The 25,081-nt window shown below is 41.4% G+C and overlaps 1 protein-coding gene across 1 annotated transcript; it reads right to left on the reverse strand.

The window, feature by feature from the left end:
• Positions 1–40: 40 nt before the first annotated feature.
• LOC110152354 (putative serine protease 46) lies at positions 41–21,370 on the reverse strand. Its single transcript, XM_020916041.2, has 5 exons — positions 21,194–21,370; positions 18,147–18,324; positions 17,710–17,966; positions 16,785–16,948; positions 41–458 (listed from the first exon to the last, which is right to left on the reverse strand). The coding sequence occupies exons 1-5, from the start codon at positions 21,273–21,275 to the stop codon at positions 204–206; spliced, it is 936 nt and encodes a 311-aa protein (XP_020771700.2). The 5' UTR covers positions 21,276–21,370; the 3' UTR covers positions 41–203.
• Between the last annotated feature and the right edge of the window lie 3,711 nt (positions 21,371–25,081).

Genomic DNA, 25,081 nt, shown 5'->3' on the forward strand with positions numbered 1-25,081 from the left:
CAAAGTCAAGAAAAAAGATGATGACTTCAGTGACACAAAGTTCAAGAACATCTTCATTGAACAATTGAAAAAACAGTGGCTCTGGAACCCTCCGCCATGGACTTGCCCTGATGCTGTGTGCTCCTCCAGTCTCCACTTCTCCTCAGGACAGACAGAGGGGAGGAAGCAGCTGCTTCTGGGAGGGACGGCCCAGGACACATCACTCACAGGAGCCACAGGCAGCCCAAGGAGATCAGCAGGATGGAGCTAGTGAGGAAGACTGGGCTGAGGCAGGCAGGCCCGGCCCTGCTGACGAACCTCACATCACCGATCTGCTTCTTCATCCAGTCAGTGAAGTAGGAGGTGCTGGTGTAGACACCCGGGAAGTGGCGCTGGTTGCAGCTAAAGCTCCAGCTCACCACCCCCATCTGAATCCAGGTGTTGTTCATTTGGCAGACCAGAGAATTGCCAGAGTTACTCTGTGGAGGGGAGCAAGGGCAGCATAAGAGAGGCAGCAGGAGGGCCTCCTTGCGGGTCCTGAACAGATAAACTTGCGCCTTCCCAGGCCATGTCCCGAACACGAGCTGCATCAGGCCCGTGCTGTCCCTGATACTGAGGCATAGCTCGGAGCCTGACTGTGACACGGGAGCCCTGCTCTGGGGCCTGCGCTCAGGATCACACTGGCCTCTCTTCACTCCCCTGCTAACCCTCCGACCACAACTCCCCGGTCCCCTCCTCTGCCCACTCTCTAAATTGTGGTGGGCCTCCAAGGTGTTACCCTTGACTTTCTCTTTCCTACCATCCTGCTGGCATAATCAACTACTTGAAATGCAAGTCTGCCCCCTCTCTTTTCATCCAAAGCAGAGGCAAATGTAAGAATAATGTTTACAACAGCAAACATCAAAAGGTAACAGCTTTTATTTCTGATGATGGGTTTATGATTTTTTTAAACTATCTTACACTCTTCAGTGTTGTTGAAAAGTTTTATAAATCAGAAAAATAGCCCATGCTCTCCCTCCCTCCCTATATGTATACATATATATTTTAATGTAATGTAAACCAAGATTTGGAGAAAGAAATGGCAACCCACTCCAGTACTCTTGCCTGGAGAATCCCATGGACGGAGGAGTCTGGTAGGCTACAGTCCATGGGGTCACTAAGAGTCGGACACGACTGAGCGACCTCGCTTTCACTTTTCACTTTCATGCATTGGAGAAGGAAATGGCAACCCACTCCAATATTCTTGCCTGGAGAATCCCAGGCACAGAGGAGCCTGGTGGGCTGCCGTCTATGGGGTTGCACAGAGTCGGACACTACTGAAGCAACTTAGCAGCAGCAGCAGCAGCAAACCAAGATTTATAAGATATAATCTAATGAAGAGTGTATAAGATATGTAAGGAAAAATAACAAAATCATACTTAATAATATAAAGGAAGACCTACATTAATGTATAGATATGCTGTTGTTCTTACGTGAGGCAATTTAAAACAATGTAAAACTGTCAATTCTGAGCATCTGGCTTCCTGCAGCATGGAAGGCTAGAACCCCTATCCCACCTTGCTGAAGATAACATTTGAGTTTTTTTTAATTATCATTTTAAATGCATGGCTGAGCTGGCAAGAAAATAGACTCCTCAGATTGCAAAACACAAGGGAGGGCTGAAACCCAGAGAGCTGACAGCAAAGCCCAGAAGATGACTTTTTGCCCCAAGGCCATGGGCCAAACCCAGTGAAACTGAGCTTTGGTTTTCACAGCCTCATTCACGGGGGCAAAAGACAAAATGCAAAACCCAGGGCCTGCTCAAGACAGGGAGCCCAAGAGGAAACCTCCTGCAAAAAGTTATTCCTGCCAAAAAGGACCACACCTTCTGCGTGAGGATAAACTGGAAACACCTGCCCTCATGTGAACTTGTAATTCAAATTCACACTGTCTGGGTGATTTTAAAAAATTGAGCCAAGAACATCATTCAAAGCAGTTCTTGGTTTTGTCCTGGTACCTTCTTTATGCCCTGGTACCTGGCAGAAGCAAATATAGATTCTGCCTGAAGGACCTCACTTTTCAAGCCATGCTTCAGCAAACTCCCATGAAGAACACTCTAAAAAGCATGTCATCACTCTTAAAACATCACCCCGCACACAGGGAAGTTGAGGTACCAAGAACAAATGCCAGCTAGCAGAAAAAACCAAAAGCAGCATCAGAGCCTTCACAGTCTGATATTCAGAAATCATCACATGAGAACCTCAAAGTTTCTAGTGATGCACTATTTTGTAGGCTTGGTGGTGAAGGTATGGGTATTGACTATGTTATTCTTTGTTCTCCAAACACATTTTATAAACATCTTTTATCTCTATTCATTAGAGAGTAAAACAGTCAAAATATTGTGACAATGTCAGTTCTTGCGTCGACCTCTAACATTCAAACAATTCCAAATACAATGCTACCAGGATTTTTTCAGGACCTTGACACTCTGATTCTAGAACTAATATTAAAGGATAAAGGCCATGAATTCTATGACAAGTTTGAGAAAAAAAAAGAGCAAACTGGAGAGGCTGGGGACTGGAGATATATCTAAGCAGAGTTAGATATATTTCAAAGCTATAATTGTACAAACTATGGCACTAGCATAGAAACAGAAAAATAGACCACTGGGGTAATGGAGAGCCAGCCAGATGCCTGCAAGTGAAGAAACTTGGCACATGCTCCAGAAAGTGTCATGACTGTGGAAAAGGCGGTCTCTGTTGTAGGTGGTAGGGAAACTGACAGAGAAAAATTAATTTGGACTCCACCATAACAAAATTCCAGGGAGGAGGAGTGGACTTGGTGAAGTTTAAATCAAACTGATTTTTAAATTGAGGCTTATAATAGGACAAGGCATTCACTAACTGAAAGTAACTGAAAATTATGGGCTCCTCCCAAAATAGAGAAGAAAGAAAAATTTGACATAGGGCTCATGGGGGAAATGACTTGAAAGAACAAAACTAATGTGGATTCTCTAACAAATTGAGATTCCTCAACAAACAAATACAGGAGGGGTATGTAGAACAACATCAGTTATGTAAATTAAAATACCCATATATCACGCTACACATTTTTCAAAGATACAAACAAATTTAAAGACATTACTAAGCACATTTCAGTAGGGGCCTTATATGGGGAGAGAAAATGGAAGATGAAGGGGAAAATCAAGCCAGTGATAATTAAGCTAGTAATGATAGTGTGAGGACCCTTACCTGAGAGATATAATTGACTGGACTCTGGGAATCCAGAGTTAAAGAAAACTCAGAGAAAAAGAGAGAGAAAATTGGAGGGCAAAAGAAAGATCCTATGTGGACATTCTCTTACCACAGTGAAATAAAGCCAGAACCCAATAACAAAATGTGAAACACCCCCATCAGACAGAAAAAAACTAACTTTCAAAAATGCTAAAGTAAAAACAGAATTAAAATCTATAATTGGAATGCAGGAAGAGAAGAATACCATATATTGCAAAGCCCATGGGATGTGGGCCAAAATTGCGCACAGAATAGTCTTAGTCTAAATACTTTTAACATCAAACAAGAGGGAATGAAAATAAATTATTATCAATTATTTATCACTGCACATTCAGCTGAAGACACTTAAAATGGAATTAATAAAGGCAAAAAAGAGATGTCATGCATTAGAAAGCAAAAAAATCATAGACTTGAGAAATAAAATCAATCACTTTTTCTTAAAAAACAACAAAATAGATAAACACCTTTTAAGTCCTACCAAGGAAAACTGAAAGAGGAGGAAAATGCAAATATTTTATGGTGTAAGTAGAAGAGATTAAAATCAGATCCAGGGAAAATACACTTTCTAGGATCTGAAGACTGTTTATAACTTCCTCTTTATGGATTTAAATTCTGGATGAAATGAATAATTTCTAAGAAAATACAAATCATAAGCCAATAACCATGGACAAAATAACAAAATACTGCTCAAGAACTACCCCTTCAAATGAGAACAGATCTATGTGGTTTTACAGGCAACTTCTTTCTAGCGTTCAAGGAGCAGATAATTTATGTTATTTCAAATGTTCTAGAACATAGATTGTACTTTCAAGTGAAGCACAGTTGTGACTCTATAATTTGACAAGGGGAGTGCCTTTCTCAACACACCTTAAATGCAGCCCAGTGTCACTGGAGGAAAACAAAACACAATGCAAAGACTGCGTGTATGATGTCTCACAGGACGGCTGTTCCCGGGCCAGTACCTTTCCTGGGCTGTGCACCACCACTATCCTGTGTCTGGTCCAGGGCCCAGTAGAGGGTGGTCTGTTGGATGAAGAAATAAAGTAAACATATCCTAAAAAAGGATATTATAAATCTGAATGCAACAGATGAATGAAACCAAAGCGCACTATGGCCAGGGAGGGCGGGTCCTAGCAGACAGGGCAAACGGACATGAGGAGTCTGTTCACAGAACCAACTTAGCATGCAGAAGAGTTATCATCTTGATAGTTGCAGAAAACATGTTTTATGAAGTTTAGCGTTCACTCCTGAAATAAAATGCCACAGTGAAACAGAAAGCAATCGCGCTGTCCTCCACAGATGATATGCCATGTTAGCAAGATGCTTCATAATGAAGTGTGGAAAGCACGTCCAAGAAGGTCAGCAACAAGAAAAAGCAGAGCCACAATTCCAGGCTGCTTTCAGGGACAGTACCCAGAATCATGGAAAAAGTAAAAATCATGAAAATGAAAGAAGCAAAATCATCACTAATCATAGCTCATATGCGGATAGACCTGGAAAGCCCAAGAGAGTCAACAAAAACTCTTGGGGTATAATAAAAGGGTTCAGTGAGCTGAACTCCTAGATGTTTTCAACAAAATGAGTCTGGTGGATGGAAGTAGTGTAAGTCAAAAGGAACGAAGGTTCTTGTTCTGCTGAGGAAGCTGCAGACATTGATTAACCCTGGGTGTTAAATTTAAATACATGTGTGGAAACTATTAGGTGACCAACAGGAGAATGACACTGAGATACAACAACTTTTAAATCACTACAGGGAAAAAGTAGAGTGGAAAAAAATCAAACCAATACATAAAGTGAGGGGTATAAAAAGAAACATTCTTCTTGGTAAACAGATTAAAGGAAAGCCGCCCAAATGTGTTAGAAAGTATAAGGCACTGAGCCTTATATTGTTTATAAGGTATATAACTAAAACAAGATAGCACAGTGTCTCATGGAAGACAGAGGAATTGTTCTGGAATATGATTTTTGACATTGCAAAAAAATAGAAATAGAAAAAGAAATAAGAGGCATAATATTGAAAAGTAGGAGACAACTTTATCACTGTTTGCAGATGGTATGTCTCTGGGCCTACAAAATTAAAGAGAATCCACTATACCTAGGAAGTTTGCTTATTACAAAGTAAATACACACAAAAATCAATATATTGATATAATACAAACAGAAAATACACTGAAAAAAAAATACTGCTCAAATCTCAACAATAGAGATGTGACATAAAACACCTAGGAATAAACTTAAGAAGTGGGCATGCAAAAACTATATGGAGAAAGCTATATAAACTCTTGCTCTAGGGACACAAAGAAATAAAGCAAAATAGGGTCTATTTTCCCTAAATCAATCTATTAATTTCCACCAAAATCACCACATGATTTTCCTTTTATATTATACTAAGATTGTTCAAGAGAAAATGGGGGGGGGGGGGCGAGAACATATGGAGACTATACAACATGCTACTAAAACACCAATGAGTCAATAATGAAATCAAAGAAGAAATTAGAAAACACCTTGAGACAAAGATTGTTCAATCAGAATGAACACGGGAGAACAGCCAGGTAAATTCTTTAAAATAAAAATAATAAAGGAGGACTTGCCTTACCACACACAAAAAGGAATTGTAGAACTATAATAATTTTAAAACAGTGGTGGTGGCATAGGAATGAGACTTCAAAGGGCAGAAATACACAAAATAAGATGGAAATGTATAATATAATAAAGAGGGCATTTCTAATTCATTGCCCAAAAAAAGTATTCAATAAAAATTGTTGACATAACTGGTTTCTTCTCTCACCCTTCCAGATGAATCAAAATTAAAATATTTAAAGAAAATAATTAAGAACATATATGAGTAAAGAATTTTTAAAATCTTAGGGTGGGAAAGATTTCTAAGCACAGCACAAAAACTACAATCGCTAAGGGAAATAATGATAAATGTGAACATATGGAGATTTTACTTAACTCTATGAGAACAAATCCACACCCAAAGAAGGTAAATCATGAACAAGTAGGGGAAAATTGTAAAGCATTTCACAAAGGGTTAAAACTTCCTGTTTCCAAAATTTAAAAAAAAACAACTTTTGATTTTGAAGTAATTTAAGACTTACAGGACTTCCCTGGTGGGGCAGTAGATAGGAATCCGCCTGCCAATGCCAGGGACATGAGTTTGATCCCTGGTCTAGGAAGATTCCACATGTCCGGAGCAACTAAGCCTGTGCACCACAACTATTGAAGCCCGAGCCTAGAGCCTGTGATCCACAAGAGAAGCCACTGCAACAAGGAGCAGCTCCTACTCGCCACAACGGGAGGAAGCCCAAGCACAGCAACTAAGACCCAGGGGAACCAAAATTAAATTAGTTAATTAATAAAAAAAGACTTACAAAAAAGTTATGCGTATAGTATTTTTACTCAGAGCCACTGATTTAATGTTTAACCATATTTGTTTTATCTTCTCTATCCATAAGTACGTGCGTGTATATACACATATTTTATAAGCCACTAAAATTAAGTTGAAAAAGACATGATGTTCCTTACCAGTAATTACCACAGCATATAATAGCTACAGTTTTTACAAATCAATAAAAAGAAAAGTAGTTTAATAGAAAAACATGGGCAAAGGACAGGGAAAAGTGTAAATGGTACACTGAACACAATAAGCATCTTCATTTGAACCCCTTTTGCCCCTTTAAAATGTATTTCCTTGATCCTGGGTAAAAACTGGGCAGAATCAGAATGTTTTGCTCCCTGTGATTATTGTAATCATAATCACTGTGATTACACTGTCATATAAATGTCTCAGTTTAGAAATCAGAATATATATATCCACACAATAAGCACAAAGCTCAAGTTGATTTAAAGTCAAACTTCTCAGCAGATAACTAATGAGGACCTATTGTACAGCACAGGGAACTCTACTCAATACTCCGCAATGGTCCGTATGGGAAAAGAATCTAAAAAAGATAAATCTGGAAGTGGCAGAACTCCTAGACAACCAAGGCTGCAAGAAGGATCCCCATGGAACAAAGTGTGACAGGAAAAAAAGCATCGGGTCAGGACCTGTGCCCCTGGAAGGGGTCTAAGAGGAGAAGAAAGACTGTACGGGAAAATCTCACCTTGAGCGGTGAGCAAGCCAAGCCGCAGACTGGCCATCCCAGTCCTGGAGTCCCGCATGGCTGCTGGGAGAAGCACTGGGACAGACAGGCAGGAGAAACCTAGATGCCACGCACGAGGAGTGTGCCAGTGCTAGCTTAATGACAGGTTAGAGAGACGCCTGCCTAATGACTGCTGCCTTACTGCCTTAAACTTAAACCCCACTCAAGTGATGCCACAGCTTGGCACAGAATGGAAGGCAGCTGGGTCCTGGGAAAAGAGTCAGTGTAGCAAGGCAGAGGCGGCGCAGGGTTCTGGGGTGGGGTCCAAATGTGGGGACAGCGGCATGGTTGGCACTTACTCAAACAGCACCGCAGTGACAGCCTGGACCTCTGGTGGCAGCACAGCTACTTGAACCCTTGCAGCCAACACCACCATCCCACTCCCATCCCACACCGACACAGCACCAGATGCGGGACAACCAAGCAGGGGAAAAGACTCAACCTCGGGCTGTGTGTGAGCAGAGCCCCAGAAGCCTACTCCGGCAGGTAACAGACCAGTGTAAGCACACAAGCCCCATTTACTTCAGCACGCCCCTCCTCTGGGGCAAAAGCCCCAGTGTAGGGGGAAGAAAAACACAGATTTAAAGGGAACAGAATTAGCTTGAACTCGACCTCAGGGTTTCCTAGCAACGTGGGAGCAAACTCCACCCCTGACGGGCGGCCACAGAGAGGGAGCAGAGAGGAAGTCCCGGCTCACACCCTGCACAGTCCCCAGCTCCTCTAGCAGCAGCCACACCTTCCATCAAGGTGACAGTGGCCAGCACACCATGCGGAAAGACTCAGCTGGCGTCTACATCAAATCCAGCCCTCACACCAGAGATACTGGGCACACACAGTCTACAAAGGGGCGCTTCCACACAAAAACACCACCCCTTCGAGACCACATCACACAACTGTGTTCCACCTAAATTCACAGAGACAGAGAAAGTTAAGTAAAATTAAAACAAAGAAACTTACTCCCAGCCGAAAGAACAAAAGAAAACCCCTGAACAAGTAATGAAACAGAGATAATCAGTCTACCAGACACTGAGTTCAAAAAGTTGGTAATAGGGACTTTCTTGGTGGTCCAGTGGCTAAGACTCTGCTCCCAATGCAGGGGGCCTGGGTTCAATTCCTGATCAAGGAACTAGACCCCATGTGCTGCAACTAAGAGTTCTCATGCCCCAACTAAAGATACCGCATGCTGAAATGAAGATTGACAATTCCCTGTGCTACAACTAAGACATGGTGCAGCCAAGTAAATAAATGTTTTGTAAGTTGGTAATAAACATGCTAAGTGAATTAAGAAAGAACATCAGTATAAACATGGATGATTTTAACAAGAAAGTAGAACTACAAAGAAGGCCCAATCAAAAATAGATAAATCAATTTCTGAGATAAAAGGCACTCTAGAGGCAATGAATAGCCAACAAAATAACAAAGAAGAATACATAAGAGATTTGGAAGATAGAATAATGGAAATCACTGAATTTGAACAGCAGAGAGACAAATGAAAAACCAAAAATAAATAAATAAATAAAGCAAAATATGAGATCTACGGGTATAACATAAAAAGTGCCAATGTATGCATAATAGGGATTCCAGAAGGAGAAGAGAGAGAAGGGGATTGAAAATGTATTTGAAGGAACTTCCCTGGTGGTCCAGTGATTGGGATTCCACCTGCCAATGCAGGGGACATGAGTTCAATCCCTGGTCCAGGAAGATTCCACATGCCGTGGAGCAACTGAGCCCGTGAGCCACAACTACTGAACCCATGCCCCACAGCTACTAAAGCCTGTGTGCCTAGAGCCCATGCTCCACAAAAACAGAAGCCACCACAATAAGAAGCCCAAACACCACAAAGAAGAATAGCCCCCACTCGCTGCAACCAGTGAAAGCCTATGCGTTACAAAGATCCAGCACAGTCAAATAAATAAATAATTTTTACAAAAAGAAAATGTATTTGAAGAAATTATGGCTAAAAGCTTGCTAAGCCTAAAGGAGGAAACATATCCAGGTACAGAAAGCACAGAGGGTCCTAAACAAAATGAATCAAAACATTCCCATACCAATACATATTATAGCTAAAATGGCAAAAATCAGGGCTTCCCTGGTGGCCCAGTGGTTAAAAATCCACCTTCCAACACAGGGGACATGGGTTGGATCCCTAGTCTGGGAAGGTTCCACATGTAGTGGGGCAACTAAGCCTGTGCATCACAACCACTGAAGCCTACCCACCCTAGAGCCCACGCTCTGCAACAAGAGGAGCCATCACAATGAGAAGACTTTGCATCACAACTACTAGCCGCCACTTGCTGCAACTAGAGAAAGTCCTCACAGCAACAAATAACCAACACAGCCTTAAATAAATAAATATTTTTAATGGCAAAAGTTAAAGAGAGAATCCTAAAGGCAGCAAGAGAAAAACAGACTCATGTACAAGGGAACCCCCTTAAAGCTATCAGCTGATTTCACTGCAAAAGCTTTGCAGACCAGAAGGAAGTGGCATAATATACTCAAATTCATGAAAAGGGAAAGCCCTGAAACCTAGGATACTCTACCCAACAAGATTATAATTTAGAACAGAAGTAGAGAGAAAAAATTTCCCAGACAAGCAACACTAAAAGAATTCAGTTACACTAAACCATTCTGAAAGAAATGTTGAGCATCTTCTCTAAATGGAAAAGAAACAATCTATAGGGAAAGGAAAATCCCAATAGGAAAGGCAAACTAGTAAGCCATTGACAATCACTTAAATAATTCAAAACATAGACTAAAAAACAAACAAAAAACTACAAAAGCAATTATAACTACTGAGACAGTCAATTCCTAGGCAGGTTTTTAAAAAGTCCGGGGTCCCCAAGGAAGAGAAAGGGGTCTGGGCCTCTCAAGGAGGAGGAAAGGACAAACTTTTTTTTCTACATTCCTTAGTAAGGATTATATAACAATAATGTATCCTGCTTGAGGACATGTTTCTCCTTCCTGAAAACCTTCTGACTAATCCTGTTATCTTAAAATGTATATTATGGGAGTGGGTCTAGTAAGATCTTTACAACCTTGAGACATTCTTTTGATTTATTGTAATAACCAATTAAAAAGTATATAATTCCCTTGCTAAGACTAGGGATGGGGGGCACTCTCCATTCCCCTTCTGATGTCTATGTCAGAAGCTTTCTCTGTCCCTTTTTCACTTTAATAAAACTCTGCTACACAAAAGCTCTTGAGTGATCAAGCCTGGTCCCTGGTCCTGAAGCTAAATCTTCTTTGGAGATCATGAATCTGACACCATTCACTACAATAAACAGTAAAGGGGTGAGCATAAAGATGTAAAATATGACATCAAAAACACAAAATCTGGAGGAGGGGAGTAAATAAGTAGATCTTTTAGAATGTATTTGAACTTGAATGACTTCTTTTTAAAGCAACTAGATATAATTATGGATCAACATATATAAATTCCATGGTAACCACAAATCAAAAACATACTTATTATAGGTTGTGTGTACACAAAAACCAAATAGAAAAGACCTCAAGCATACTATTAAAGAAAATTATCAAGCCACATTGGAAAAGAAAAAGGAAGAAGAAAGGAACAAGTAAGAACTACAAACACACTGGAAAACAAGGAATAAAATAGCAATAAGTACTTGCCTGCCAATAAAAACTTTAAATGTCAGTGGACTAAATCCTCTGATCAAAAGACAAAGAGTGAGTTACTGGATACCAAAAAATAAAATGAGACCCTTCATTACTCTGCTTACAAGAGACTCACTTCAAGGCAAAAGACATATGCAGACTGAAAGTGAGGGGACAGAAAAAGATATTTCATGCAAATGGAAATGACAAGAAGGTGGGGGTAGCAATATTCATATGAGACAAAACAGACTCTAAAACAAAGGCCATAATAAAAGACAAAGAAGCACATTATATAATGATAAAGGGATCAATACAAGAAGAGGATATTACACTTGTCAACACACACACTTAATACAGAAGCAATTAAATACAAAGCAAATACTAACAGACATAAAGGGAGAAACTGACAATAATGCAGTAACAGTAGGAGACTTTAGTACCCTACTGATCTCAATAGACAAATCATTCAGAAAGAAAATCAATAAGGCAACAGAGTTCCTAAGTGACACCAAAGATCAATTGTACTTGATATCTACAGGACACCACATTTAAAAAAAAAAATAGAATACACACTCTTTTCAAGTGAGCATGGAATGTTCTCCAGGTTATCTCACACACTAGGTCACAAAACCAGCCTCAACAAATTTAATAGGATAGAAATTATATCAAGCATCTTTCTGACCACAACAATATAAAACTAGAAATCAACTACAGAAAAAAAAGGAAAACAAATATATGGAGACTAAACAACATGCTACTAAAAGTCAATGAGTCAATGATGATATCAAAGACAAAACCATTCTGAGAAGTTTATAGTGATACAGGCCTTCCTCAAAAAAAAAGAAAAATCTCAAATAAACAACCTAACCTACCACCTAAAAGAATTAGAAAAAGAAGAACACAAGAAAGTCCAAAGTTGGCAGAAGGAAGGAAATCATAAAGACCAGAGATGATATAAGTAAAACAGAGATTTTAAAAAATAGAAAAGAAGGATGAAACCAAGGGCTTTATTTTTTAAAAGATTAACAAAATTGATAAACATTTAGCCAGGCTCACCAAAAAGAAAAGAGGACCCAAATAAACAAAATAAGAAAGAAAGAAAAGAAATAACAATCAATATCATAGATGTACAAAAATCATAAGAAAATACTACAAACACTAAAATGTCAACAAATTGGACAATATAGAAGAAACGGGGAAAACTGGACAAATTTCTAGAAACATATAGCTTGCTGAGACTGAGTCAAAAAGAAACAGACAATTTGAATAGACTAATCATAATCATTACAAGTGAAATAGATTCTGTAAAACAAACAAAAACATGGCCTGCAAACAAAAGTTCAGATCTGTCCAGTGGTTAAGACTCTGTGCTTCCACTGAGGGGGCATGGGTTCGATCCCTGGTCCTGGAACTAAGATCCCACATGAGGCCAAAAAAAAAAAGAATCGGTTTATTTTTAGGGACTTCCCTGGAGGTTCAGGTCTGAACAGCTCCACTGAGAAATTCTATCAAACACAGAAAAAAAAGTTATACCTATCCTTCTCCAACTATTCCAAAAAACTATAGAGGAGGAGATACCCCCAAATTCATTCTATGAGGCCACCATTACCCTAATAAAACTAGACAAAGATCAGAAAAGAAAATTACAGGCCAACACCTTTTATGAATATAGATGCACAAATCCTCAACAAAATATTAGCAAACTGAATCCAACAATACATTAAAAAGATCATACACCATGATCAAACTGGATTTACTCCAGGGTCACAAGGATGGTTTAACATACACAAATCAATCAATGTGATATAACACACTAACAAAATGAAAGAAAACCCACATGATCATCTCAGTAGATGCCGAGAAATACATCAATAAAATTCAATATCCATTCATAAAAAAAATCCTCATCAAAGTGGGTATAGAGGAAACATATCTCAACATGATAAAGGTCATTAATGACAAAATCAGGGCCAACATAATATTCAGTGGTGAAAAGCTGAAAGCCTTCCTCCTGAATTCAGGAAGAAGACAGGATGTCCATTCTTGTCACTGTTTTTTTTGGTCTCTGTTATTTAATATAGTACTGGAAGCCCTATCCACAGCAATCAGACAAGAAAAAGAAATAAAATATATGCAAATTGAAAGGGGAGAGATTAAACTGTCACATTTGCAGATGACATGATACTCTATATCTGGAACCCTAGTTTCCATCCAAAACTATTAGAATAAATGAATTCAGTAAGTTTTCAGGATACAAGATTAATATACAGAAATTTGTTGCATTTTTGTACCCTAGTGAAACATCTGAAAGAGAAAGTAAAAAAACCATCCTGTTCAAAATCATGTAAAAAAACCCTAGGAAAAATCTTAACGAAGGAGGTGAAAGACCTATACACTGAGAACTATAAAACACTGATGAAGTAAACTGAAGATGACTGAAAGAAATACAAAGATAATCTGTGCTCTTGGATTTCAAAATTAATATTGTTAAAATGGCCATACTACTCAAAGCAATCTACAGATTAAATTTGTTGTTGTTCAGCTGCTCAATTGTATCTGATTCTTTGAGACCCCATGGACTGCAGCATACCAGGCTTGCCTGTCCTTCACTATCTCCTAGAATTTACTCAAACTCACGTCCACTGGGTTGGTGATGCCATCCAACCATCTCATCCTCTGTCATCCCCTTTTTCTGCCTTGTATCTTTCCTAGCATCAGGGTCTTTTCCAATGAATTGACTCTTCACATCAGGTAGCCAAAGTACTGGAACTTCAGTTTCAGCATCAGTCCTTCCAATGAATATTCAGGGTTGATTTTTTTAGGACTGACTGGTTTGATCTCCTTGCAGTCCATGGGACTCTCAAGAGTCTTCTCCAACACCACAGTTCAAAAGCATCAATTCTTTGGTGCTCAGCCTTCTTTTATGATCCAACTCTCACATTGTACATGACTACTGGAAAAACCACAGCTTTGACTAGATGGACCTTTGTCAGCAAAGTAATGTCTCTGCTTTTTAACATGCTGTCTAGGTTGGTCATAACTTTCCTTCCAAGGAGTAAGCATCTTTTAATTTCATGGCTGAAATCACCATCTGCACTGATTTTGGAGCCCAAGAAAATAGACTGCCACTGTTTCCACTGTTTCCCCATCTATTAGCCATGAAGTGATGTGACCGGATGCCATGATCTTAGCTTTTTGAATGTTGAGTTTTAAGCCAGCTTTTTCACTCTCCAGGCTTCCCTGATAGCTCAGTTTGTAAAGAATCTGACTTCAATGCAGGAGACCCTGGTTGGATTCCTTAGTCAGGAAGATCCGCTAGAGAAGGGATAGGCCACCCACTCCAGTATTCTTAGACGTCCCTTGTGGCTCAGCTGGTAAAGAATCTGACTGCAATGCAGGAGACCTGGGTTCAGTCCCTGGGTTGGGAAGATCCCCTGGAGAAGGGAAAGGCTACCCACTCCAGTATTCTGGCCTAGAAAATTCCATGGACTGTATAGTTCACAGGGTCACAGTCAGACATAACTAAACAACTTTCACTTTCACTCTCCTCTTTCACCTTCAAGAGGCTCTTTAGTTCCTCTTCACTTTCTGCCATAAGGGTGGTGTCATCTGCATATCTGAGGCTATTGATATTTCTCCTGGCAATGTTGATTCCAGCTTATGCTTCATCCAGCCTGGCATTTCGTATTCTGCATATAAGTTAAATAAACAGGGTGACAATATACAGCTTGACATACTCCTTTCCCAATTTTGAACCAGTCTATTGTTCCATGTTCAGTTCTAACTATTGCTTCTTGACCTGCATACAGGTTTCTCAGGAGGCAGGTAAGGTGGTCTGGTATTCCTATCTCTTTAAGAATTTCCACAGTTTGTTGTGATCCACACAAAGGCTTTAGTGTAGTCAATGAAGCAGAAGATAGATGTTTTTCTGGAATTCTCTTGCTTTTTCTATGATCCAACAGATGTTGACAATTTGATCTCTGGTTCCTCTGCCTTTTCTAAATCCAGCTTGTACATCTGGAAGTTCTCAGTTCACATACTGTTGAAGCCTAGCTTGGAGGATTTTGAGCATGACCTTGCTAGCATGTGAAATGAGTGCAATTGTGTGGTAGTTTGAACATTCTTTGGCATTGCCTTTCTTTGGGATTGAAATGAAAACTGACCTTTTCCAGTCCTGTGGCCACTGCTGAGTTTTCCAAATTTGCTGGCATATTGAGTGCAGCACTTTAACAGCATGGAAGCAACCCAAGTGCCAATCAACAGACAATTGGCTTAAGGAGGTATGATACCCACACACACACAATGGAATATAATTCAGTCTATAAAATAAGAATGAAATAATGCCACTTGCAATGTGGATGAACCTAGAGAATATTACACTTAGTGAAATAAGTCAGATAAAGACAAATACCATATGGTATCACTTATATGTGGAATCTAAAAAAGAATACAAATGAATGTATACATAAAACATAAACACAGTCACTGATACAGAAAACAATCTTGTGGTTACCAAAGGGAGAAGGGATACAGGGAGGAAAAAATTAGGGGTATGGGGTTAACAGATACAAACTACTATTCAGTATATATAAAATAGATAAGCAATAAGCATATACTGTACAGGGCAGAGATTATACTCATTATCATGTAATAACCTATAACAGAATATAATCTGCAAAACCACTGAATCGCTATGCTATAAACCTAAAACTAACACAATAAATCAACTATACTTCAATTTTAAAAAACCAAAAGAAACACTTGTATTAAAGATGAAAAAAAGTTAAGATGTCAAACTCAAGAAATTATCCTCTATGTATACAGAAATTTGATTTATGAGATTAGTGATGACAGCCAGTAGAGGAAATGGTATTTTCACTGAATGACACTGGGAAAACTGGTAGTCCATACACAGAAATAAATAAAAATAGACCTCTAACTTTCACTATTTACGAAATGAATGCACATGATTCAAGACCTAAATGTAGAAACCAAAATTTCCAAACTTTTAGGAAAAAGAAAACATAATGTCTTTATAACCTCAGGAAAAATGAAGGATTTCTTAAATAAGCACAAGCCGAAAGGGAAAAAAAATGGATACATGTTTGACTGAAATAAAAACTAAATTGCTAACACAACACTGTAAATCCACTATACTTCAAAAAAATGTTTTAAAAAATCCAAATTGCTGTTCAGCAAAGACAGTATATATAAAATGATTTCAAAAAGAAAATATTTGCAATACATACAATGAGCATAAAATCAGTATCCAAAATATAAAGATATAATAAAAAGAAAATAGCAAACAATAGAACAAGCGACTCACAGAAAAGAATCATGAACGGTGAATAAACATGTGAAAGGATGCACAAGTATGCTAGTAACTAGACCTGCACGTGCGACCACCATAGGACACTATTTCTCCTCAGAACGGAAAACATTTTAGTCTGGCCAATACCAAAAGTTGGCAAGGATATAGAGCAATGAAATTCTCAAACACTGCTGCAAGAATATAGATTACTACAATCGCTTTGGAAAACGATTTGGCAATGACTATTACAGATGAAAGTAGGCACAGCCTATCACCCAGCAGTTCCCTGTAAGTACTGCCATTATTAACTATAATTGGGGAGAGGAGTGGTTTCATCCCTATTTTACAGAGTGGGAAAGCTGGAGCCCAAGGAAAGGCAATTTCTAATCTCCCAGGGCCACGTGGGAAAGAATGCATGACCCCTAAAAGTCACCTTCTTGCCCAGGTCTAGACGCTACGCACCTGACAGGTGTCCATGCCCAGGTATGAGGTGGCACAGATCATGTCACTCCCAAGTAACTTCTTCTGGTCTGTCAAGAAGAGGAACTTGTACTGTTGATTGCAGATATCATTATTTATGATCTTGACAGCCACCTCCTGAAGGCTGTAGGGGGACTGTGGGTTCACTGGAGAGAGAGAGATCCTGCTTCACTATCTCTTCAGCTCACCTCCATCTTGGAGTTATCCAGATTCATAATGTGGGGGGCAGGGCTATTTCCTAGGATAGTGATTCACAAAGGCCCCACTCCACAGCCTGACTTTTGAAAATGCCCAAGCGCATTAAAAAGTCTAAGCAAAAGTCTCCTGAGGGGCTCAGAACAACATCCAGGCACTGAAGGAAGCCAAGGATTCAGGTTTCATGAGCATGAGTGGCTGAGCACTGTTCCATTGCTACCTGCCAAGGTGGCAAGATCCTGAAGCCTAGACGGAGCCACCCCCTGGAAGGCAGGACCCACAAAGGCTCCTCAATTCTAGGACCTCACAGTGACACCAACACAGGGGACAGGAAGTCTTGGTGCTCAAGGTAACAAGTGTGTAAGTGGCTACCCGGTGTCTAGTTAGCGCCTGAGACCATGGCCCCTGTGCCACCTGCAGACAGGGAATCCCAGTAACAAAGGTAATTTCCTTCCAGGCTGCAAGGTGAGAGTTTGACATTGGATTTAACTTAACTTTGAGAACTGAGGTCCATGGACATAATGGGTGTCTTTTACACCAGGGTACTGTATATATTCTCCCATCAACAGAGTTCAGGACAATGTGCAGCACATTTAGGTGCTCAGGAAATGTTTGCTGATGGAGTGAATAAAGGAATGGGATAGAGGAGCCCCTAGTGGGGCTATGTTCTGAAGAGGCAGGTATCTTGGGACCTCAGCCTGCTTTCACTTACCGTGAATATCCATTTTTCCCCACCCGATCATCCAGCACAGGGATCCAAAAGATGGCTTGAATTTGGGGTTAGGTAGACAGACGGGCTGGATGAGTGGGGACCAGGAGACAGATTCCCTGAGCTTCAGGAGGGCAAGATCCTGGGACAGGTTAGTGAAATCCTCATGAATCACGACGTGAATGACTGGAAGCTCGGTACCATTTTCTGAGAGGCTCTGAACTCCCATCTTCACGGAGTATGACAAGGGGTCCTTGGATCTGCAGGATCATAGGTAGGAGGCAGATCACCAGCAGTGAGGTCAAACACGGAACGGGTAGAGAGACACAAGCTGGGCACAGGGCTACCCAGACAGGCCCCTACTGCCAGATCACCAGCTTCAGCAGGGCCTCCCAGGCCAAAATGCAGAGCCCCTGAGACCACTGGCCACCCTGACTGACCTCTGTAAGCAGTGTGCAGCTGTAAGGACCCACTGGCGGTGGATGAGGGAGCCGCTGCAGATGTTCATGCCCAGGAATAGGATGCTCACCTGCCATGGCCACTTGCCTACCTCCACTAACTTTCCATTTACATTCTTGCAGGAGATGTTAGTCCGACCACAACCCCGGAACCAGGACCCTTAGGAAAAAGGTAGAGAGGGGGCCGTGCCAGCCTCATGCAGACTCTCAGGCAGCAAGAGGCAGCCCTCAGACTTCCAGCCGTCACAAGCAGCCACAGCCACATGCACATGTGGAGAGGGACTTTTCTCACCACCCCCAAAGTGGCAACCAAAGGCCCAGAGGCAGCAGGAGCCCCATGCTAAAAACAGAGCCTCCAAACAATGGGGACCAGACAGCCTCTCCAGGGCTTGTTCGGATCCAACAGCCCAGGGGTCATCCTTTCTCCCTTGTTAACACAAGCAAAAGGTTAGGGGAGTGAAGGGGAAAGAATCATCAGAGCGGTGAGAGTCAGTCAAGCACTAAGTGATGGGGCACAATGAGCAGGGCTGCTGGTCAGTTGCGGCCAGGAAGCAACGGACAGTGACGTCACATTGTACAAGTCCAGGGCCTGCCTCCATGGCCCACCAGCCCTGGAGGTGTGCTCTCTGTGACTATTCCAGGCAATGAGTAAAGATGCTTGTCAGTTCCCTCCTTGCCCCTCACTGGCCCCAACAGCATGAGTGGGAGGAGACAGGGCGGCATTGAACTGGCTATGAGACTGAGATTTTGAACTGGACCTTCCTGGACTAGTATTTAATAACTCAACATCACTGAAGACAGGAAAAGGAGAAATTCTACAGCAAAGGTTGGAGACTGAGATTAAAGACAAAAAGGTTTTTTTTTTTATCAATGTATAACCTGCTGTCAAGTTTGGACTAGGGTCTACAAGCCATCATAAGGCGGTCAGAGACCTCCTCATTACATGCAAACTGGGACATGTGTTCACACTGTCTCAAGCAGACGTGGTTCCAGCAAGTGTTTCCCTAAGCAGTTTAGCTTCAGGGGCTCAGCAGCAGAAAGCAAAGCTTATCCTTGCCTGGGAATGGGGGAAAGGGGCAGGAGGGGAATTATGGTGGTGGTGGAGAGGATACAACAATGAACAGACCAGGCTAACCATCTATTGCGACCCATACACTAGCAGAAACATCTACTGGGCCATGCCTCATAGCAATCCCTCAGTCAGTCCCAAACCACTGATGTTTGGTCTTGTTCCACCATGTCCAAGGGCTCTTGGTACTGCTATCAGACGTGCGTGGTAGGTTTCCTTGCCACACCTGAGGCTGGTCACCTTTCCCCTCAACCAGTGGCTCCCTCCAGGGATCCACAGGCACCCACACAGGCCACATTTCCATGGAGTTTGGTCTACCTTGCCCTCTCATTGCTCCATTCTTGCCCGTGTCTCTGGCCAATGGCTTGCTGTCCTATTTTCTGTCTGCCCCAAGGTGGGGTGGCTATATTTTCCAGCCTTTCTCATATACTGTGGTGGGTTTATGGCTACCTTGTTTCAGATTACAGCCTACCCCAATGGAGACTTTGGGAGGAAAGAGAAGGCTTCCAAAGTCTTGTCCTTTCCTTTCCCACAAGGCTAAGGCCCTGGAGAGCCAGGGTCCCACAGAATGAACTTCACCACTTGAAAATCTAAATCTCATATCTAGTTCAATGCAGCCCCTTCTCCTCCCACTCCCGCTGTTGGGGCCAGTGAGTGGCAAGGAAGGAACTGACAGCTCTAGGAGAAAGGGTTGGGCTTTGCTTCTGTGATCCACAACTGTAGTGGGTTCTTCAGTTTCAGAGAATAGCACTCCTCAGAACTCATGTCCAGGACAACACTGACTCTGATCTCTTTCCCCAAAAGCTTATGCAAGATTTTCAGGATTCAGCTTGGAGATGCCAGCACCAGATGCCAGCACCAAGTACAGCAGCTGAATCTTTAGGGAACCAGGATGGATTAATTTGAGGGCATGAGATGTTGCAGATCAATCTTCTCATAGGCACAGTGATACTATTCCACACACAGGGGACACTCAGTGGCTCCAAGAGACCACTGCAGATCACCTCCACCCCTTCTTGGAGTTCCAGAGTCGAAGCACTCCCACTCAGAAGCTGTATTCTGATGTCACCACCTGCACTCACACATGGTGATGGAGACACCTGTCTTGGCTAATGACCTCCATCCCTACAAGGTCACAGCTCCTCACCCCCACATCATCACAGGCACAGCCATCAGCAACGAGGAGCAGTGCACATCCTCAGCAGCCCCAAGCGTCACAGATGCCTGAGGACAGCAGAGAGCAGAACGGCACTCATTCATTCAGCCCCTCACTTAAGGAAGGGACTGGTCTGGGAAGGCAAGTCACACAGTAAGGGAAAAGGACAAAGTCCCTAAGTTAGGGGACACATCCCTACCAACAGATGTCATGCCAGCATATTTTCTGCCAAGGGGCAGAATGGGCAGCTGGCAGGTAATCTGAACCAGGGCTGCCACCACAATATTACATGTGGTCAGCTAGGGTGGGATCCCAGACTTTGTCACAAGGGGTCCCAAACTTTTTACCCCCAAAGAGTCTATTGAAAATTGGTATTGAACCCTGGCCCCATAAGCATTTAGTTCTCTAGGCCGCTGGTTCCCACTGTGAAATGGTCCACCTCATGGGGTGTTGTGACATAAGCCGTGTGAATGATGCCTTCCATGGGGTGAGCAGTCACCTACATATCACACTGTCCTCAGCACAAGTCCTGATTCTCTGAGACTGTGCCTCCCTAACAAGCTCATCCATTACACAGATTATTAGTTTTATTCTACTTTTAACAAGGCTTTTTCCTCATGTTCATGGTCACCTGCAAACAGGGACTGCCTTGACACTGTCTGGGTCCCCAAGCTTGGCACACCATGCAGACTGGTGAAGAGGTGCCCATCAAGAACAAATGGAGGCCCTTCAGGCATGAGGACGGCTGACATGGGCACCCAGGCAGAGTCCTCCTGCCTCTCTCTCATGTTCCCAAAGCCCTACCTTCAACATAGAGGTTACTGTCAGCCCTGGCAGAAGGAAATGGAGATGCGAGGCCCTGAAGAACTCCCTGCCCACAGGCCATAGCAAGCAAGGAAACAGCTCTCACGGGTTCTCATAGTGGGACTTGTGGGCAGGGCATCTCCACTGCATGAGAATTCTAGAACTCATGGTTTGTTTATATAGAAGGAAGTGGGGCAGAATCAGGAAGCCAAGGAGACAGTGTGGTCTGGGTCGTGACCTGCCAGGGTTGTGATGTGATGCTGTTGCCAGATACCCCTCTGGTATGGTGCACCTGTTGCCAAACCCAAGGCCTGTGACAGCACCTGGTGTCTGGCCCATGACAGTACCTGCTGGGCTCAGCCTTGGCCTTGACCATGCCCCTGTATGCCTGACACTGGGTCTGTGGTAGTGTAAGGTATCTGGATTGTGACAGTGCCTGCTCCCTGGCCTGTGAGGCATCCCCAGTACCCAGTTCAAGATCCTCAAAGCCCTTCTCATGGCTTTCCTGGAGGTATGGGAACTGAGGCTCTAACGGGGGATGGCTAGTTCCTGCTGAGACTGACTGAGCTGGAACTTGAGTTTTCCTTTTTCCCACACTTTTTCTCTGCACTTTTAAGAGAACAGCTCATGGGTGGAGGGAGGTGAGCTGTCTGGGGCCTAGAAGGTAAATTCCTGAGAGGAGGCAGTTTGCAAGCCTGGGTCTTCATGAATCAGCAGAGTAAGTGACATCTTGGGACCCCTCCTCATCACTCCATTGAAGTCCCACCCCAAGAATCCCATGCTCCTCATACTACACAGGAGGATGACTCACTCCTACTCCCCCTGTTGTTAGTGTGGTCAAGACCATGGAGTAATGAGATTGCCATCATTACACTGCTACAGGAGATGGACTGGGACCAGCACTGTGAAAAACTTTGGGATCATTTAGCGAAGTAGAAAATGTGCCTAACTCACAACCTGCAGGTCCATTTCTTGTAGTGTGCCCTGGAAATATCATGCATGTAAGCAGCAGGAAAGACACATGAGACTGTTGACGGTGGCACTGTTGAGTATAGCCTCAACTAGAAACCCACTAGCTGTCGTCAAAGGCAGGATAAATGCACAGAATACTCAAGAGCAATGAGAACATAAGCAACATGGTAAATCTCATAAAACATATTGTTGAAAGAAGTCAAACACCAAAAGGTACATATTGCATGAAGTTCAAAAATAGGCAGTACAGACCATTTTTAGGGATTGCTGAGTCACTTCAGTCGTGTCCGACTCTTTGGGACCCATCAGGCTCCTCTGTCCATGGGATTCTCTGGGCAAAATACTGGAGTGGGTTGCCATGCCCTCCTCCAGGGGATCTTCCCAACCCAGGGATTGAACCCACATCTCTTATGTCTCCTGTATTGGCAGGCAGGTTCTTTACCACTGAGCCATCAGGGAATACATGGTACAAAAATCAAGAGAATGATTAGTCCTATAATTAGATTGCCTCTGAGGAAAAGAGTAAGGAAAAGAGAAAAGAAAAAAAACCCAGAGAAGCAAAGCCATCTCTACTCTTCTGGCTCTGTGGAAAGTAATGCTCTGTGCGGAATGATCAACCAATAATAAAAGATAACTGAATAAAGACCAAGCATATTCATGACCACCAACATGGTCATGAAACAAACAAAAAACAAAACAAAACAAACAAAAACCTCTACTTATACAACAAGTCAAAGATTCTTATAATGGGTAGAAAAAAAAAGCCACTCATGTGCTACTTGAGACTCACCTAAAACAAAGTAATATAAAGCAGTTGAAGGTAAAAGATGGGTCGAAATACATTAAACATATGCAAGCAAAAATAGAAATGACAAGATTAATTTCTAAAGATGAAATCCAGGATAAAAGCTTTAAACAGAAAAAATAAAGTTATTTTATGGTGAAAAAAGATAAAAGTTATAATGTCTATGTAACATCAAGGGATTCCCTAGTGGCTCAGTAGTAAAGAATTCACCTGCAATGCAGGAGACGCGAGTTTGGTCCTTGGGTCAGGAAGATCCCCTGGAGAAGGAAATGGCAACCCATTCCAGTATTCCTGCTAAAATAATTTCACAGACAGAGGAGCCTGGCAGGCTACAGTCCATGGGGCTGCAAGAGTCAGACATGACTTAGCACCATCACCATGTACTATCATGACATCAAACATAGTGAGTGATACATGAGAAATGGAAAAACCTCACTTGCAGTGGGAGAGTCTTCTCCAACTCTGCCTATCTTTGAGGGATGGAACATCTTTAAAAGTCAACCACACACTAGACTACTAAGAAAACCACAGTTAACTTCCCTAAAAGCAGAACTATTCTGGGCCACATCTTTAAACATGATGCAATGAACAAGGATTTATTAACAATTAAGTGAGATTAAACAAATGATTTAAAAATCTTAAAAATAAATTTGGTTAACTTATTTCAAGGAAATAAAAACATTCTATAAACTATTTAGAAAATACTAGTCATAGAGCAATGCATTGAAAAAACTTACTGGGTATGTTCAAGGCAAATTCATAACTTTAAATGTATTTACTACTGAGTAACAAAGAATGAAAATAAATGAATCAAATGTTTGAAGCAAGAAATTGTAGAACGTACAAAATAACCCCCAGGAAAATTTATAAGAAACACATACAAAATATAAAATTATATTCTAATCAATTACTACAGCACAGTTAGGACTGAACTCTATGATCTGAATCTCTGTAAAAAATATTAAATGCAGTAACAGGATATATTTCACCAAGATGGTATAGTAGGCATGAATCTTGTACTCCTAACAATACAGCTTTTAAAAATAAAGGTAGAATTGCAGAAGGAAATAGTCTTTGTTCCCTAATGTGAGTGTACCTGTCTGTACATATGTTTTTACAGATGTCATCTTTTTCACATATAAATTCTTTATCAGGTAAAACTTTTTAAATGCATAATATGAAAGAATAATAAAACAATCTCTAAATTTCCCCTAAGTTGTAGAATTTTATAGTATCATTATCTATCAATACTCCCATTGATTCTTTAAAATAATAAACGTTCTTTACCTTCCAAAAAAGAAACAGTCTTAATTCTCATGATAAACTTCTCAGAAATCAACAGATTTACAGACATAAACTATCTGAAGCGTTGAGAGGATTTGAATGACACAATCAACACACCTCATGCAATCAGTTATAGCTAGAACTCTGTTTCAAAACACACACTTTTATTTCACACACACACGAAATATTCGATAAAAATTACCAAATACTAGGCACAAAGAAAACTTCCATAAATTCTCCTATCCCTCTCCCAAACAACTGTCAGGAGATTAAACAACAAACAGATAGAACTCTTGGGTTAAGTAAGAAATACAGTGTGAAATTAGAAAGTAATATAGAAACGAATGACAATGCGGTCAAATATCAAATGAGGCCAAAGTGAGACTCACAGGAAATTTTACGGAATTAACCGAAAAGATCAGAAACCAAAAATAATGAATGAATTAAGCATACTACTCAAGAAGTCAGAAAAAGAACAATAAAATAAAGCCCCCCAAAGGGGAACACTGGACTACTAAAGGTAAAAGAATTTTCATGAAATAAACAAAAAGAAGCCCATTTGATCACTAAAATCAAAAGGCAGTTTGTACCATTTAGGAGCTCCCAAGTAAAACGTTCACTTAGGCTTAAAATTTCTGTCTCCTCGATTCAGTGATGCCAACTTCATTGTGAGTCAGTCCCCTTGTTGAAAAATGGTGGCCAGCATCCTTCTGCTTCATCATCCACATTAAGAGAGAGAGGATGTATTTCTCTCCTCTCAGGTCTCAGTTCAGTCACTCAGTCATGTCTCTTTGTGACCCCATGGACTGCAGGGCGCCAGGCCTCCC

The sequence above is a fragment of the Odocoileus virginianus genome, unplaced genomic scaffold, assembly GCF_023699985.2.
Source record: "Odocoileus virginianus isolate 20LAN1187 ecotype Illinois unplaced genomic scaffold, Ovbor_1.2 Unplaced_Contig_2, whole genome shotgun sequence".
NCBI classification, from domain to species: Eukaryota; Metazoa; Chordata; class Mammalia; order Artiodactyla; family Cervidae; genus Odocoileus; species Odocoileus virginianus.